Below are 19,485 nucleotides of genomic sequence, written 5' to 3' on the forward strand. Positions count from 1 at the left end.
ATAACCCATGGTTAACCAGATTTAGGTATCTGGCAGACATTTTCTCAAATATGAACTATGTGAATCTGTCACTTCAAAGAAATAACTGATAATATTTGTTGCAATGATAAACTCAAGGTTTTAATTGAAAATTAGAATTTTGGAAAAATTCTATCTATATTGTGAGCTTGACAACTTCCCAATAATCAAAAATTTCTCTGATATTAGTGGTGATATTAACAACATGATTCTTTAAAATAATGAATTAGGTCAACATTTGGAAGATCTGCCTAATTCAGTGAACCTGTATTTTCCAAGTGACCAATGCATGATGTTAGAAAATCCATTTAAACAACAAGTAACAGAGCATGATGAGTCATTGAGTGGTTTCAGACTAACCTTTAAGAAACTCCTAATTGTCAAGTTGTGGTGTAGTATCAACGAAGAATATCTACAATAATCTGAATAGGTCATTAAAACACTCCTTCCTTTTCCATGTCTATCTCTTCATGAGGCAGAATTTTCTTCTAAACTTCCACCAAAACAACATAATGCAACCGATGGAATACTTAAGCGGATGTAAGAATCTAACTCTCTTCTACTTAGACAGACATTATAGATTTACAAGATTTGGTAAAATAATGTCACTCTTCTCACTACTTTTTTGTTTTGTAAAATATAGTTATTTTTCATAAAAATATAGTAACGTTAACAGGTATTTGGTTCTTTATTGTTACTTTTAAATCATTTCATATAGATTTTAAAATTTTTCCTCAGTTTTGATTTCTAATATAGTAAATATTGATAGGTATAACCCCAATAAACAAAAGTTCTTTGGTGTCCCAATAATTTCTAAGAATGTGAAGGGGTCTCGAGATCAAAGAGTTTGAGAACCGCAGCCTTGAGAGTGCTATCTTTCAGTGTCTTGTAAACTTGTTTTTTCTGTCCCTCCAGCAATGTGTCTTTTGTGCCCATTTTAATAAGGAGAACATTTACATAAAGGTTGGAATCTGGTGCAATATTATATTTGTGTAATATTTGGAAAGAAAATAGTTAAAAAAAAAGGCATTGCCAGTTGCAGTCTATTTTTTACAGGTCTTTCTCTATAAGTCATTTCTATTAACCATGCCTTGCTATAGATGTTTATAACAAAACATTAAAGACTGGGTAGAAAGGAGAAAACAAATTACTCTGCAGAGAACCCAGCAACTCTGCTAAAATACTGTCAGTTATTTATCTACTGTCAGCAGAGGTTGCACACTATAATCCTTGACAAGCTCAGATTCAGAAAGAATGAAGAGAGGGGGCAAGCATTGCATTTAAGGGCCTGTTCTCATGCACAGACATTTTAACACAGATTTAAAGCCAGAATGTATCTTCTAGAAAACGTCACTTTTGATTTTGATACATATCCTAGCTAGTAGGGTCTACATTTGGTTGACTTAGTACGAGATATGTTAGAGGCTAACGCTATATTTTAGATCATTCATGATCCCAGAGTGGAAAGAACACAATGAGCTCAGCATCACTTCATTTTTAGAGTTGGCTACCACAACTGCATGATTTCATGGGCATATTTTTTATGATAAGGAGGAGGGTATTATTTTTGTTTTGTTAGGCAAGGTTAGTGACAGGCTCTCAGAATCCTGTTGTCCTCTCTAGTGTCCATTTCTCCCTTCTGTTTACAGGGGAAACAATGAACAACACATTCTCTGTTCTGAAATAAATACCTTCTCTCTGGAAAACATACATGCCAAGGTAAAAATGCAATAGACTGTAGATCTTCCTGCAGGCTATTCTAAAGAAAACCCCTCTTCGAGCAGGTAGCAAGTAGCTCATAATACTAACAAGAACATGTGAAGCGAAGGATGGGTGAGGCTCAAACTAAGAGGGGTGAATAAGAAACACAGCCCTGGTCATTTCTAGTAGAAACCATGGTTTCCTTTAGAATACGATTCGTGTTGACTGGACAATTATATGATTTCCACCCATGCGATCAGAGGTCTAAATAAATGTGTGCTTGTAACTGGGGATGTTTGATGAATGCTGAACCAGAATCTTAATTTTCTAATTCACATTCACCAATTAAAAATAAACTGTATTTTTATGAGCAAATTTACATAAATCAGATGATAAAGCATCTACCACTAAAGGGTAGGAGTTCAGCTCACTATATTTGCATATATTCTCCTAAAGAAAATATAGGCGTTTTAGATTTTCATTGAAGAGTCTTGCTGCGTTGGAACTCTAATGGGCTTAGAAAAGTAAATTTTGAAGAAACTGATTGCTACCCCTGTAGCTAGTAAATGTCTGCCTAGACCCACTGGCATTTGAAAAAAGTGTTTTATCATAAAATTATCCCAGCAGAGTCCATTCTGCAAGATAACATCATCATCATCATCATCAGTACTCCATGCAGGACCCAACAGCTCTGGCACAATATTGCCAGTCATTTATCTGTTGTCAGCACAGGTTACACACTGTAATCCTTGACTGCCTCGGAATTAGAATGTCTTTGATGTCCCCACAAGAGTTTTTTGCCCGAAGGCTTTACCAATGCTCGGCGGCTCAGTGTTTATTCCTCGTAATCTTCCTCTCATCTCCAGGCTAGCAGTGACAGATGGTTATGGGCACACAATAGTATTAAGAGTTTGATATTTTTTTTATGCTGTGCTCTCTGTACAACAAATAGCTATCAGACGCGGGCCAGAGAGCTGACATGGCTCGCTTAGGTAATGGCAAACAAACCGCTTGGGTTGATGCTTTCTGTCATTTCCCCTCCTAACCCTGCTTGTTTTCATTGTATACTCTCAAAGGTAAACTATATTAACCTTATAGACTGTTATTAAAAAGATATATCTATATGAGCATAAAGTGCTTTTCTTTTCTCTTTTTCTTACTCTTTTGATTATGAAAGTAATACTGCTGACATATTGAACAAATATCGAATGTCAACATAAATTTTTAGTGTGTGATAATATCCCCCTTCATATAGCTGTGTGTCAGGCGGGAACCCGTGGATGATGCATAGCAGTAAATAACCCAAACAAAATTAGTTCTCTTGTCAGCTTCTACCTTGTATGTCCCCAGGCATCAGTAAAATTGACTGCACGCTAGATTTTCAAAATTAGCCCTAATGTTAGCTATGTGTCTGGCAACCTCCAAGTTTCCAATGTTCTACTATATTACCCGTAAGGATGAATGTGTTACTTCTATATTTTGGCATTTACTCTTGCTGATGCGGCTTTTTCCCCTCTTCTCCAAATTAAAAATAATTTAGCTTTGACAATAAGAATGTGTGCAAACATAATGTTGCATCTCTTTAAGCAACTAACTTTAGGCAATTAAATTAAATTAAAGCAAAAATTTACAAAGGAAGAGAGGGAATTATTCAATTTAATATTATTAATTTTATTAACATAGCTCTGTCTTATTTGGTGCAAAATGTTGGATAATGTGGTTCTCACTCTTTCCTACATATCAGTATGCTGTTTTGCAATAGGAGTCTACAAATTAATCAATTTAGCATTTTTATGATAACCTAGAACCAAACTTTTTAGAACTGAGTGGCTTACAATAAATATTACTTCAGAGACAAACAAAGGTCAGTAGAATAAAAGGAAAAGCTTTTCAGAAGTGAGTAAATGATGACATCTATTTTACCTTGAAACAGCTTAATCTCATCCAGATCCACTGCATTTTAAAACAACATAAAAGAATACTGAACACTGTCACAATCTAAGTAAAACATGATTTTAAAATAAACGGTACTCCCTTAGAAAGGCTATGCTGGAAGTATGAAGTTGAATAGACAAACCCAAAGACATATTCCACATCAACTTTCAATCCCTAGATTTTACATTCATACATTTAGAGTCAAAGACAAAAATCTCTTTAGGTACCAGATGCTGCAGATCAACGGGGAGAGTTTCTGGAGTTTTAATGTGCTGGAAGTCAAATCCTCGGCAAAGGCGCTTTGCCCAGCCGGTGTGGCGTGCTTATTGCTTCACCTGTAAACAGTTGATCTCAGAAAATCGGACCTAATGATCGGCCCAGCATCTCTGCAATAAAGAGACCATAATCTGGGGGGGAAGTGAACTCTAATCAGGCCACATGCAGATTAAACTAACTGGGAGGAATAAAAACTAGATTAAAATGTTCGTGCCTAATACCAGAAGATTATCAGGACATTTTACCTCTTTAAATCCTAATTTATAGGAGCCCGGGTTAAGTTTATGAGTTTATATTTGGTGCGATTACATGCTGCAGTTGATTTTCCTCTCTTGAGAAAAGATTCTGCTGGAAGGTATTTTGCTTACACAATACAGAGGCAATTGGGAGAAGGAAAACAGTTCCAAAAGTACTGATATATATTATGACAATTGAAATAAAGGTACCCAGTTGAAATTGGTCAAATTAGTAAATAATGGAAATTGTTTGTTTTAATGGTAATACTGCTTTAGCAATGTATACGTATAAAATAGTTCTGTAACAGTATATATACACATACGTATATCTACACACACACACATATATATAAAAATATGGAATCCTATTCTTATACTCTGAAACTTCTTGAACAAGATCTCATTTCCCAGAAGTGCTTAGCTACTCTTGTTAGTTGAGCAAATCACTGCAAATAATTATCTGTAATTCAAATTTAAGTACACAGCTATTTATATAAAGTTATTGAGTAGTACCACCTTAGCACTACATTAGTAGTACTGACATATTAAAATGATCCTTTTCTAAAGCTATAGGGACAACAAATTACTAAGTCAGTCATCAGAACATACTTTCTTTTACCAGTGCTACCACTTTTACTGAATTAGTGTGTCTTAAACTTACCACCTGTGAGGCCAGACAATGTGCAATGGTCTTTGTTGATCAACTCCACTCAAAATGTCACATGGATTTTGTTTATTTTCCCCATGATGAGAACTCAAATGATCTGATGAGTTGCACATTTTCAAGTATGACTCCTGCATTAATGAGCTACCCAGGTTTTCTTGTCGTGTAGCATCACAAGGTCCAGACTCCAAATCAAAATCCTTGCGTAAATCCTCAGAACTTCTCTGCTCCTGTTGGGCAGGAAGGGCTACGGATGGAGCAGCACTGTCATTTCCTTTGAGGCTGAGCATCTTCTGTAAATGGGCATTCTTGTGCTTGGGCATGAATCTGTTGCAAAAAGGAAATGCAATATACTTTTAGTGAAAATACTATTTATTTCTCCTTTACCTTTCTGTAAGGACATGATGATGACGTATAACACTGAGAAAAAAGAAACTAAAGATATCACAAAAATTCCAGAAAAAGTGCAAAAAGTAGTAGCCATCAAGAGAAAGTTCAAAAGTTTAAAATTAGACCAGATGGTTTTTGAATGGTTTCTGAAGAGATTCTATGGCTATAAAACCTCTGCAACACCATAAAAAATAAGAGTAGAGTGATGGTTTATCACACCTCCTGAACTCATCTTTCTGGAGTTCCATTTTGCATTTTCCAGTTACCACATGGTCCAGCGCTTATTTTCAAGACACACTTGTTCATTAACCTACAAAAATGGTTCAAATGTCCTTGATTAACACTGGATATTTCTGCTCATATGACTGTTTTGTACTCCTGGGCACTTGCATACACTTTTCATTGAATTGAACTTGCTAATATTTCTTGAAATAAATTTTTATATCGTTTTCATTATCATCTCTCCCCTATCTTCCCATAATGCTTTGTCATACAGAGTTCAATATCTTATTGATAGAAGCATCTATTTAAAATGAAATCAAGGAGTTCACCACTTACTGGGGAGCCAATCAGTAGTGCTTAGAAAAGACAGAGTGACAGACTGACATGAGAACAGCCAATAACCTGTGTGGTGGAACACAGTATATAAAGAATGGACATTCTAACTTTTAAAACTGAGAACTACAGATTCTGATTTGGGGATCAGTAAACGCTTAAAGAGAGTTTTAGATGAAGGATTTTGAAAGGCAGAAGTTCTGGACTGAAGGAACAGTGTGAGAGAACAGGAACTCTTCAGGGAATAATATTCAACCCAAAGAGGCTGGGGCCAGGTCCCGGGATCTGAGTCAGACAAGTGCTTTCTCAGAGTCCCTGAGGCCCACGCAGAGACTCAGCCTCTTCCCTGGATTGTTGAGTAGGTGAAGAAATAGATGGTATATGCATTTAAGAGGTAGGTGAGGATTAAGCGAATTAAGAGCCCCAAAAGAATGTGTGAAAAAAAAGAATCCAGAGTTCTTAAAAATGCATTAAAAAGGGGTGGAAAACACTACAGAGGAGCTCCAACACCAAAGACAATAAGCGGCTTTTGACATGACACGGTAGATCACTGGGCACCCCAAGGGCAGTTCCTGTGGAGTCGGGTAGGCAGAAACCAGAGTACAGGTCAGGGTATGTGCGAGAGAGACAGAGAGACAGAGAGATGGAGAGACAGACAGACAGAGAGAGGGAGGGAGAGAGAGAGATGGAGAAAGAGTCGTGGAGAGGAGAAGAGCAGGGAAGGCAGGGTCAGATATTCTTTAACGGGGCCCGTGAACATAGGGGTGTTCACTTGGGGATACTTGCTGGGGAAGGGAGCAGAATCCTGAAGAAAGAGAAAAGTCTTACAAGACGGAAGTAGGAAAACAAGATAATGTGTGATAAGAGTAGGATTCCTGGTGCGGGGGGAAAGTATAAAAGAGAATAAACTGAGCTTCTTTTACAAAGCTGAGGGAAGAAGGAGAAAAAAATGAAGCTGAAAAACAGTTTCAGGAGGCAGGGGTGGAATCTAAGGCATGCCACCAAAGCATCAGGCAAGGCCATCTATTCCAAGAGAGGTGAGTAGAGGCAGAGATGGGAGTTTACGAAGTGAGCGGAGGGATTAGAACAGTGAGTGTGCAGTTGGGGAGAGGGCTCTGTTCACAAGTTCTGAAAGTGAGGGCTGATGAGCCACGCTACGGAATAGTGGGGATTATACTGTGAGCTGGAAACAAAGTCTGGCTGTAGTATCCTGTGTACCTTCCAGAATCGAAAAGCTTGTTTTGGGACTTCTGTGCTTGTTTCATAAAGCCCTTTGAGAAAAATCACCTGAATATATAAGGACAGTGCCTGTCGCCGCCCCAAGTAATAAGTAGATGACTCTAGGTAGATTGGAAGAATGGTCCTAACACCCCTGGTATGCCCTAATATAATAATACACTAATGCTTGATTTAAAATGGAAAGAAACATGGGCATAAACAGATTACAGTGTCAGATCTCACAGGTCCAAAATATTTAAGGGAACTAACCAACTTTCTTCCTGAAACAAATTCAAAATACTGAGGAGATTCTAAGGAACTAAAAATGAATAAAGAAGTTCCATCGATCACCACAAAAGGCAAAAAGAAAAAAAAAAAGACTACAACAAGATCTTCAACTTCTCCTTAACAAAAGGAACAAATGGTAAGAGAAGGAACATCTGTATGTAGCTGGAAAACAACAATAAAGCGAGCAACATAACCTATTTGTTTATGTCAGATAAAGAAAGCCAGGCAAGCTTAAAAAGGATTTTAACAGAATTACAAACTTAGTGCACAAAGGATTCACAATGAAAAAAAATCAATGGGCATTGAAACAACATATCTTCATTTTAGAAAACAGTATCTTGACCCATCTTACTCATAAAATCCATTTATATTGGCCAGCATGTGAGCAAAATTGCAAATTAAAAGAGACGGGAGATTGGCTAAAGGGTTGTAAACAATGGGAATTGGTAACTGACAAGGAATTTAGCTGTGGGCAAGGTGCTAGGCCTGCTTTTATTCAACACGTTTCCTAAATGTTCTCCAGGATAAACGGAATCCCACGTTAACACAGGTTGTGGATGACTGACTTGATAGGCGGTGGTGAATAAGGACAAGGAAAGATGCAGAATAGAAATATGGACAGTATCCAAACACTCAGCTGATTAATATTACGAAGTTGAAAAAATAAAAATAAAGCTGAATGCAAGTAGGACCCACGGAAAATACTATGTTGTCTGGAGTTTGACAAGATGAGCTTGTGTTGATTTGACCCAGCAAAGTGATGCCACTTTGTCACAGATCATGTTGTACAGGGAAGGAAGATACCAAGCCTGTGGGGACGGAAGACTGTGCAAATACTGATTTCATCTGGGGCACCTGATAACTGTATATGTTTGAAAATTAGAGAGTTCCTAGAAGAGCAATAATAATGATTAAGGCAATGGAAGAATTGATTTATGAGGACAGATTAAAGGAGCTAAATATGAATAGCCTGGTTAAGTGACAACTAGAGGGGTACATAATAGGAGTCTCCAAGGAAAGAGAATAATTATTTAGCCTGGTACAAGGGGGTATAACTAGGAATAATGAGATGAAATTAAGAATGGGAAAATTTAAGCTGAATTTCAAGAAAAACTCCCTGATAGTATAATTTATTAGCTCATGGAATAAATTCCCTATGGAAATGCTATAGCTAGGGAAACTTAATAAGAGAACTGGACAAAATACGAATAAATAATATAGATAATAATCCACTACTTGAAAGAAGGTGGTTACATGCTATGCTTTCCTTGTTTATAATATATTCTCATATTTTTCTTTAATAGTCTATTTATATATAGTGATTGTTACCCAAAGTAGTATTTAGGCAATTAGCTAAATCTGAAATAAAATAGGTCCTGTAGGTGAGGGAAATTAAAATCACTTTAGATTTCATATACTCTGCAGCAGTGAGCTGAAGTAATTTTTTACTTTGTTTCATCAAAGCTGGTCTTGAAGCAAGCTGGACAAACGTATAAATATTTCTAAAAAAACAAAACAAAACAAGTCTTCATCCAGCATCCCACATAGAGTCTATTCTGATTCTCTGTGCCATGAAACTCATATTTTCATGGACATGTTTAATGTAAACAATTTATTGCCATAAAAGAAATCAAAAAACTTTATTCCAGCTTTTCTACATGCAGCTCTATGGTCAATTACTTCGCATCAATACCAAGATCAAATAGGCATAATACTAACAAGCAGTTTGCTTAATAATAGTCACCACACTAATTAACCCATCCAGAACATTCTTAATCAGACACTATTTGTAATGTACAGTTAAGAGAAGCTTGGCCAATAAACTGTTCTATGATAAAAACAAAAATAATATCTTACTGATGGAGTGAAACTGGCTTTTCTATAGAACTGGACAGAATGTTTGCACTGTCCTGGCGCTAACTTAATGCAGTGACTATGCAAATAGGCACATGTCTGAACACTTCCTTTCTCTTCCCTAGCTCCAACCCTGGTGGAGGTGCTAATGAGAAGACAAAAGGTCCTAAGGTAAGGAGAGAAAAGAGTCAGAAAAAATACCAGTGAGCTGCCTTTTAGAGCATATGCCAGGTTTGCCATTTAATAATCACCCCAATTTTTCTTAAAGGAATGATACTGCTCACCTTACTCACAGAACGTTTTTCCCTGTTTCCAAATCTCTCCGAAGCTCTATCAGAACCTGTTTTTACTTTTAGAAATATTCTGATTACCACACTCATTTCCAATCTGTTGTTAGCCATAGGACCCCATCCCCAACTTTTCCCAACCAACAGGCAATCTGTGAAACAGAAGTAGAGCCTCTCTGTTGCCGCCTCTCCTTTCTAACGCCCTTCCTTCCTCTCCACTTCTGTCCCCTAACGTGGTTCCAGAAGCACTGCCACAAAGCCCAGGACTATGGCAGGCAATGTTTAAAGACACTGCCGGAAAAAGTACTTTTTGGACATAAATGTGATTGCTTCCTTCCACCACCCACATCCAAACACAAAAACTGAGAGCTGGACCTGTGGGAATGGACAAATGCTGTATTCAGATCAGTCAGGAAAAGACTAGATTTGAGAGGAACCTTAAATGATCTTAAGACTCAGGGCAAGCACAAGAAATGCTCTAGGCATCTTAGCTTATTTCTGCTAAAGTTGAGAAGCTAGAGTATGTTTAGTTGACTGTCAGAGGTAGTCAGGAGGAAGGTGATAAGATAAAGCAAGTCAAGTCAACTTAGGACATTAATATTGATTCAGGTGTTGTTGAAGAGAATGCCATGGGTGCTTACAAATGTCTTTTTGAGAGAATTCAATAAAAAGTACTTAATAAAGTACTTAATAAAGTTCAACCTATAGAATCTCATAAATACCCACAGTAAGAGTCCACAAGACAGAGATTATCCATAGTCATGCTTCTCAAAACAGATCTGGAAGACGGCATGTGAAAAAAGAATGATGCAAATGAGTGGATGGTTAAAGAGAAAGAGAGAATAACTGACCACAGATTACTCCAAATAAGAGCCAGCAAAGAGAGAGGAGAGCATTAGCAACCAGAGTAAGGAAACTGGCCTGCTGTGGGCAGACAAGGAGAGAGAGAGCTGATGAAGCTCAACCTCTCTCCATATAGCTCAGGTTTGAGGGAGGGAAAGCAGTATGGCCACCACATTGTAACCTTTAGGCGGAAGTTCCACAAGGTGTATTCTGTGCAACACTAGTTCCATGGGAACATGTTGGTATTGCACTAGAGAAAGTTTTGTGAGAAAACAAGCTTAGGAAATGCTGGGTTAAACCAAGTTAAACATTTCTTCATTACAGAACTTCCCAAAGCACATGCTAGTGTGTACAATAAATATGTTCCGTTATTCATTCTTTTGTTCATTCAATAAATATTTATTTAGTACCCAGTATGTGATGGGGATATTGTATTTATGGTTTTCCAAACTTAGCACTTCATGGAACAAGGATCCCACTCCCCACCCCACCAAAAGAGGCACCTTATGAATTAAAATTCAACAAAGGATATCTGGGAAACACTACTTGAGATGCTAGGAGGTGCACAGTCTGAGTCTGAAAAGCATGAGAGCCAGATGGGTGGTGGCATACTTTATAGAGTAGGCATGGCAGAAGGAGTGGGAAAATGCTTTCCCACTCCAAATGATGAAACCCAAACCAAAGGCCATACGCCAAGGTGACACATCAGTAGAGAAAAGGAAGTTTGAAAGAAATCAGGAGAACCAGTGAAAAAAGTGACAGAAGAAGATATAGTTCAAGGCTAATATGGATGACAGCAGAAAAAAATACTATTTGATTTTATCATAGCAATTTCTGTGGATTCCAGTATAGAAACCGTAGTGAGAGTTGAAGAGAAGGGAAATAGAAATCAAAGATAAATAACTTTTCCAAAAGCAGCTGGGAACACACATCCAGGCAGCTGAATGATCTAAGTTCTGGGGTGATTTACAACAAAAACTATTCACTGTTTCCAAACAATGTGTTGGAAATTAATTACAAAATTAACATTTTTAGAATTTAGCCACATAAGCAAATATCAAAGATAATTAAAAAATCATGCTAGCCCACATGTGTCTAATACATCGCTTATATGGTAAGCAGATTTATATAAACCTATAATGTATAAAAGTAAAAATCTTGATCTAGCATGTTCACGCGTACACAGATACCCGCTACACCTCTTGCCACGCTATCTTCACTAAATGAAGGAATCACAAACAAGGAAATCCATCATAATTAAAACTAGATGTTTGGAGACCACAACATTAAACAGAAAGACAGACTTATGCTTGGTGGTTGGTTGTAGGATGGTTGTTCTTCTTTAGGGAGATGGTTAAGGGCTGATATTCATAAAATATGTCTATGAAGGCTGTTTCAATAAGACATTCCTGGCAGAACGTTATTTTAACAAACTTGAATCACCGATGAGTCAATTACAATCCACATGTACGTAGCACAAATGCTTTGAGAGAAGAGCCATCCAATACCACCGGGGCTGATCAGGCCATGTCATTTAGATGTTCAACGTTTGGTGCCTGAACCAAATTTCATCTCCCATGGTGCAAACTTTCAAAGCCAACAGGAAATACTGACAGTAGTCTGTGAGATGATGCTTGGACTACAAAGAATTTGCTTTGTGACGAGATAGGAAAACAGGATTCATAGAAACTAGCTGCAGTTAAAATTAACAAGGAAACCCTACTTATTAGTCTGAGAAATGCATGCCGAAACTGAAAGCAAATTTGTGGTTATCAGACTGGCCTCATTAGCCATGTCTGGTCCCAGAGATGACACATTTAGTGAAGAGAGCATCTTCTCTTGAAAGCTGCCAAAACAGAAGCTTCAGCTTCCCGTCCCCTGTTTAGGGTCCATCATTTTCTGATGTCTGTTCTTTAAATAGCTGGGATATATGGCTGTCATAAGGAAAGGATGGTTCTGTTCCCAAGAGCCTATTCCTTTTTATATTTATTTCCCACTAGCATTTCTAAGACCCATTTCTGAAAATCTAACACTTTTCATATACCTTATTTATACCATTTGCTTATATGGCCTCTTCTGGCAACACAATTTTTGTAATTAGTATTATTTAACTTAAACAATTATGCCTCAATTTCTCATCCTCTCTTAATTTCAAAGTGTTTTAGATTGTATACACTGCTAATTTAACTGCTTATTAGTATGAGCAGTTTGTCTCATGCAATTTTATTAAATCCCTTTTTGATATACTCCTCCCATAGAGAAAATTTAAGGTCCTTATAAATGCAGGAGAATAAGAAAAGCTATCTTGCATCTTGCCAGAACAAAGGTTTATCAAACCCAGACTCATCCTTTGAACATATGTATGCTCACTTCTGATCCCCACTCCTCCTGAAAAAGCGCTCTCTAAGAACAACAACAAAACCCTCTACACAAGGTTAACTACAGTAATTCAACATAGTTCGCAAAGTTGTAGGCTAAACTGCAAACAAGGCAGCTTTATTTTCTTACCTTCCCTTAGCGCATGCTGCACCCACTGGTGGTTAATTCCCTAAGACCTTTATACTACTGTCTAACTGCCCAGGTCCCCACCCCACCCCCCACCACCAGGTGTCCTCTTGCAGCCTATCCTGGAGCTAAGTCCCACTTTGGATCTAGCCTTGAATCATGCCCTGCTCTCCACTGTGGGTCTTGTTGGAAACTAATCTTAAATTCCCACAATGTATGAATCACCTTCTGTGCTCAATGAATTATACCTTTCAAAAGGGCAATACCTTAATTCAAGGGAAATAATCACAAATGGGATAATTTCAGGTACCACAGTGAGCCTATGAGAAAGAGTCTTTTGGGAGGGTGGGTGGAGAGAAATTTCTGTGAAGCACCTTCAGTAACTCCATTCAAGCAATGGGCATGTGGAAGAGGGGAGAATTCAGACTGTATGGGTACACAGGGTAGCACTGGGATTTCCTGTATTTGTGAATTTATTCAAATCACTTAATTTCTTTGAACTTCAGGTTCCTAATCTATAAAATGGAATAATATCTGGTTTTGAAAATTTCTTGAGAAGGTTACTGGAGAACATGTGTTGCTAATGATGTGTAGAGCTGCTGAGTAAATCTCAGTAAAGTTCCCATTTTCTTGGTCCCTCATGTAACATCCATACTTACGGAGTTATTCCTAAGGCCATTTTGGGTACCACCACATTTCCTAGTTAGTGAATGAGTCACATGTTGAATAAGTCAACAAATATTCATTCAACAAATATTTAACCTCTTCTATGAGCAAGAGGTTATGTCTGTATTTACAAAGCTTTTAGTGCATATGTAGTGACATTTCATACCTACTTATTTGGGTCTCTTAGCCCCAGAAATTGAAAACTATCCATATCATCTTTAAACTAAATTGTGTTTACTGATTCCATTACTAAAATGATCTTTTTAATTCAAACTTAATAATTCGTTCATTATTTGTTTCACTAATAACTCAGAAGTGAAGTTTTAAAAGCTTCTATCCACTCACCTCACTTAATTATAGAATACAAAAATGAAAAAGTTACAAAATGTGGATCTGACAGTAGTCCCCCCTTATCTGCTGGGAATATGTTCCAAGACCCCCAGTGGATGCCTGAAACTGAAGAGAGCACCAAACTCTGTATAACTATATTTTTTCCTATACAAAGATATTTGAGGTACGACAATAAAACTAGCACAAATTTCTTTTCCCTTCTTCACAATTTCATGGATAGAAGATTGGTTCTTACCATAGATTTTAGCAACCTCAGCATATGATTTTTTTCCTTTCCTTATTAAATTGAGACCTTTCACCTTTTCACTTAAAGGAAGTACTTTACAGCTTCTCTTTGGCATATCCAAATTGCCAACATCACTCCTCTCATGCTTTGGGGCCATGATGAAGTAACATCGGGGTTACTTGTAACGGGTGGGTAGTGTGTACAGCACGGATATGCGGGAAAAAGGGATGATTCACTTCCTCAGGGGGATGGCATGGGATGGCTCGAGATTTCATCACGCTACTCAGAATGGTGTGCAATATAAACTTAGGAACTGTTTATTTCTGGAATTTTCCATTAATAATAATCAAACTGCGGTTGAACACTAGAAACTGAAACCTCAGAAAGCAAAACCGTGGATAAGGGAGCACTACTGTAATCCTTTTCAAGCAAGAGGAAGGAGCGATTTCACATGTACAGAGATGCCGCTAGGTGCTCTGTAAAGATTTACCTTGTTAGCAAGTAAATGTTCTCACTACTCTGGAAATCCTCTATCTTCGATAGCATCAATGAAGCATTGAAGTAAACTCTAAAAATAATCTCTAATCACGTGTGCTGTTTCAGGATTTTCTTTTTTCTTTGGAAGCCATTATTTGCAAGTTGAAAGCAAGATGGGAAAATGTGCTGGTATTGAAGAAAGGATCACTTTCTTCTTTCCAAAGAAAAATAAGAATTCCCCTAGGCAGTGTTTCCAATCGGACAGTCTCCTTTAGAGCATGGTATCACTTAACTGGTGCTATGGACTGAATTGTGGTCCCTCAAAATTCGTATGTTGAAGTCCTGACTCCTAATGTGACTATGTCTGGAGATAGGGTCTTCGGAAAGTACTATATCTATGTTGACAGACAGTGACAACGAGATAATACTAAAAAAAAAAAGAGGTGACTATCAAAACTGATAATTTGGAAGGCTAAAAAGGAGAAAATGTTTGTGAATTTTATTGTGAAGCAAAAATGTTACTTTTTTACTAAAAATAAATAAAAAAGAATATGGAATGGAGTTTTAGGAAAGAAAGTTTTCTTAAAAACTTGTTTGGTTGTAAATAAAGTCACTTAATTTCTGTAAACCCTGGGGTTTTCTCGTCTGTTCAATAAGAATGAGATGAGTCCTAGATTTCTCATAAAAATATAGGCATGAAACATTGAATCAAATCTACTGATTATCCTACAGATATTATTAAGAGGCAAAACAGCATACTGGGTCAAGCAGGGCTCTAAACATATCGTCTGGTCTCAGTTCAGGGCTCTGCCACTTATTAGCAGACTTGGGGAAAGAGTCTTTTCTCCAAGGATCAGCTACCTCATCTGTAAATTGGGGATACTTGTAATGCTGCCTTGCAGAATTATGTTATCCATGTTGCTTGAGACATAGTAAAAGCTCAGTAAATACTATTATTTTTTATTATTGATAATAATGGTGAAGATCATCATCATTATTAATAATGGTGAAGATCATCATCATTATGTTGTCATTGTTACTAAAGAGATACTCAACATTCTAAAAACTCTGGTTTCTGTCTCACCAGCCCTTTCACAGTTAAGCCTACTTCATAAACCAGAGCTTCATGCCTTTTTTAAGATGAATTTTTCTTGTTAACTCTTATAAGTTACACTTTAGCCATCCATTTAGGGTAGGCATTTTAATATGTTACCTTATTCATTTGTATACTAACCAAAGATTTGTACTCACACTTAGAGGCACATTAATTACAAAAAGGCCCAATGTTATAAATCAAACAAATATACTCCTCCCTTTCTATTATTTGTTTCCTATGGTACTTTTGTCTCTCTTTCACTTTTGCTTAGCTCTCCTTTTATTCCTTCATTTTTCTAACTGAGAGATTCCATCTTTTTCCTTCTTAAAGCTACATAAACTAGGAAAGTAAGACCAGGAAATTTAAAACATCAGTCTCCAGGTCTCTGAAGCATGAACACACAGACATCAAAAATCCAGTCCTTTTTTTTCTTTTTCATTTGTCTACCCACAACCTGAATAAATCAAAATTACCAGCAAATTCAACTTCCAGCACAACCCTCTTTTTTTTTGCCCCCACATTAAATGCTATGGCACTAAGTATTGATTCGCTTCAAGTTCTGATTATACTACCGTATAATTTTTAAGCCACAGAAACTGACTTTATTCTAAAGTAATATTAGAAGATACAATTTTGTTCATTTTACATTTGAAATAAAACCTTCAAGTATACAAAGTCAGTGTACAAACACTTGCACTTACTTCAGGTTTTCTATACTTTCCTGTACTTCTAAGTTTGGAAAAGGGGGAGTAAAACTAGAGCAAATGGGTAAAACGCTGGGCAATTACTAGAATGAAACCAAGGCTGGAAGGTAAAGAAAGGCCCTAAATTCCCAGGGAAACTATGGAGTGAAAAAGGTACAGAAAAAAACACATTTATTCTTGACTCAACAAAAATTGGAGTGCCTACTATGTGCCAGGCAAACAGACAAGATGCCGTCATGGAATACCCAATGTGGTAGGTGCTCCCATCAGGGGAATTAGGTGTAATGATTTTGAGAACTCAACCTTGGAGGGGTGCCAGCACCAAGAAACGTTCTCCAAAGAAGGTGGTCTTTCAGTTGAGACCACAATGATGATTAGAAGTTAGCCAGGTATGGGAGTGAGAGGTGGGCTATGCTAAGAGTAATAGCATGTGCAAAGGGCCTAGGGAGAAACGTGGTCTAGAGTAAAAAGCAAGATATGGCCAGAGCATTGAGTGGGTGTGGGTAGACTGAAGGGAGGGGAGGGGAGGGACAAAAACGAGGCCCAAGAAATAACCAGGGAGAGGCCTTTCTGCCCTTAATAATATAAGTGAAGCACTTTTAGCCATTTGAGAAGGTTACAGTCAGATTGTTTTTAAATAAACACTCTGGCTACAGTGTGAAGAATGGATTGAGGAAAACGTGACAGAGAGAACACTAATTTTAAATCTCCCCTGCCTTTTGAATCTCTACTAAAATAATGCTATGGGAATTTTTAAAAAGGCATAGATTCTCGAGGACAAAGAGAAAAATTGAGAGAGATGACAATAGAAAAGAAATGCCAACCAAATTTCAGAAGATAGAAAGCAGATGAATGAGTGTTTGAACAGAGAGGAGGTGGCAGAATGTGTCTATAAGTACAGGTGATATTGCTTATGCATGTGCTGTTAGCCAAGAAGCAGCAGCTCATTTTCTCCAGACAAACTCCAGAAGGCTCAGGAATTGGACACATCAGATGCCTCTGGAGATGCCGTCGCAGGGCAGAAGTCAAAATAGAACTGGTAGCAATTCTATATAAAGTGAACTCAAACCCTCTGATAACACTCCCCAAGCCCATGCAGCCGGCAACTCCCTCCCCTCTCCCCTTACCTCTCACCTCAACAGTGGAAAGGAGTCTTCCTCACTGGAGGGGCTGGACCACAGCGACCAGTCAAGGCTGAAGGCAAGGGTGAGGGAAATTAAGGAAGGTATGCCTATTTACTGGTGACGCCTCTCTAGTGCCCTTCTCCCATTTGGCTTCCAGATAGCTGGAGATTCTCCTTCCAGAAGACCAAACGAGACTTTCTCTGGAAACTAAGTGGACTGACCTAGTGACACTGACATGTAGGGATGCCACAACAAAACAACTGAATTCTTCTTTGCTCATCTTATGAAAAAAGTCACTAGTCACTGTCTCTGAAATTCTAATCATCTTTCAGGGTCTCACTCTCAAATATGAATGGAGAGCCAGGGACCATCAGACATTGAGGAAAACTTTTAACATAAAATAAATATATCAAAGCCAACAATTAGAAAAAAGGAACTTAGAAGAAACTGAGACAACATGACAAGTAGAAGAAAACATTTTAAAAACATCCAATAATGCCTATAATGACGAAATAAGATTTTGTATTCCATGGTGGGAAAAATGGGATATAATAAGAAAGGACATTCAAGAACAAGAAAGAGTGCCTACAAATAAAAATATCATAACTGAAAAAAATCAATAGAAGAGTTGGAAGATAAAGTTGAGAAAATCTTAAAGAAAGCAGAACAAAAACAAAGAGAAGAAAATAGTAGAAGAGATAACTAAATTAGGCCAATCTAAGGTTCAATATTGACTAACAGGAGTTGAAGAAAGTGAATAGTGAGGAAATCATGGGGGAGAAAATCAAAGAAGAAATATAAGAAAATTCTTTATACTGAAGAAAATGCTTGCCCTGCATAAGAAGAGAATAAATCTTGAATCCAAGTGGAATGGTTATGAAATTTCAGAACACCACAGGTAAAAAAGAAAATCTAATACCTTTTGAGAGAGCCAACAGGGGGAGTCACATGAAAGGGATCAGAAACAGACGGGAATCAGACTTCTCAACAAGAATTTCAAAAAATAGTTGACTCAAGGGCCCAGAAAGCAATCAGAATGGACAGGAGCAGGAGAAGCGAGGCCTCCAGGATAGAGGTATCCAAGAAAAAAATGGAAATGATAGGTTTCCTGATGTGGTTGACCATATCAAAAAGAAGAATTAGAGATAACGACAGAGCTTGGGAATGGGTTTGTGATAGTGATACAGAAACCAAGCAAATAAAGCCAAAGTAATAATTAGCTCCAGGAAAAAGTGAAGAGCTGTTTAGGAAAGGAAACATAATCAGAGAATATAATGCTGCTCAGCAGAGAACAGTTTTTACAGAGCAATAATGCTATAAACACAGAATATTTTATTTAACTAAAAGTTCAGATATAGCCATATTGGAAGGATAGGGAAAGTGTAAGAGTGTGTGTGTGTGTGTGTGTGTATGTGTGTGTGTGCATGCTCATACTGTAAGAGAGCTAAGTATATCATTTCTACTGGTAGCAAGTCAACAGATAATACCTCATATTTTTAAAAAGTCAGGAAATAGAAGATAAGAAATAAAAGATTTTTCAGTGGTAGCCTCTGGGCGGGGAGCGGGGGTTAGGGGTGGGAAGTACTGGTAAAAGGAATTTTGCTTTGTATTACAGACTTTTTTTGTACTCGCTGACTGTTTAAAACTAAATTTATGTATTACCTCGAGAATTCATGATTTTCATAATCTCTGAAAATTTCTCACCAAAATCTCTCTGAATCTTGCCTCTAACATCTTCTCTAATTTTTCCTTCTGGAACTCCTATTAGACATAAGTTGCATTCTTATCTTTTTATTTCTTAAGGTCTAGCTTCTAGGTCACTAATTGTCTCTTCATACATGTCTAATACTTAACACATCCACTGAGTCAATTTTAATGAATACATAAAAATTCTACTTAGTCCTTTTAAAAGTAAGGATTAATTTTTTATATTATCGTATGTTTTCAATTTATTTTTTATCCTACGAATTGTTTTAAAAACTTAGTTTATTTTCTGTATCCAGAAGTTCTTGTGTCTGAAGTTCTTAAGGGTCTAATCCTACAGTAAGCGGTTAGAGCCAGGTTCTGACTT

At 37.3% G+C, this 19,485-nt stretch overlaps 1 protein-coding gene across 50 annotated transcripts in view; it reads right to left on the reverse strand.

Annotated features, from left to right (window-relative positions):
- The window catches only part of GTDC1 (glycosyltransferase like domain containing 1), a 423,749-nt gene that overhangs the window by 112,117 nt on the left and 292,147 nt on the right, over positions 1 to 19,485 (reverse strand). For all 50 annotated transcript variants that reach the window (XR_011428195.1, XR_011428194.1, XR_011428191.1 and 47 more), the window contains one exon: positions 4,828 to 5,157. Coding sequence is in view for 44 of the 50 variants with exons in the window: in XM_070240833.1 (XP_070096934.1) it covers positions 4,828 to 5,157 (330 nt within the window). In the remaining 6 variants the exon portion in view is untranslated. The remainder of the gene's footprint in view (positions 1 to 4,827; positions 5,158 to 19,485) is intronic.

The sequence above is a fragment of the Equus caballus genome, chromosome 18 (assembly GCF_041296265.1).
Source record: "Equus caballus isolate H_3958 breed thoroughbred chromosome 18, TB-T2T, whole genome shotgun sequence".
NCBI classification, from domain to species: domain Eukaryota; kingdom Metazoa; phylum Chordata; class Mammalia; order Perissodactyla; family Equidae; genus Equus; species Equus caballus.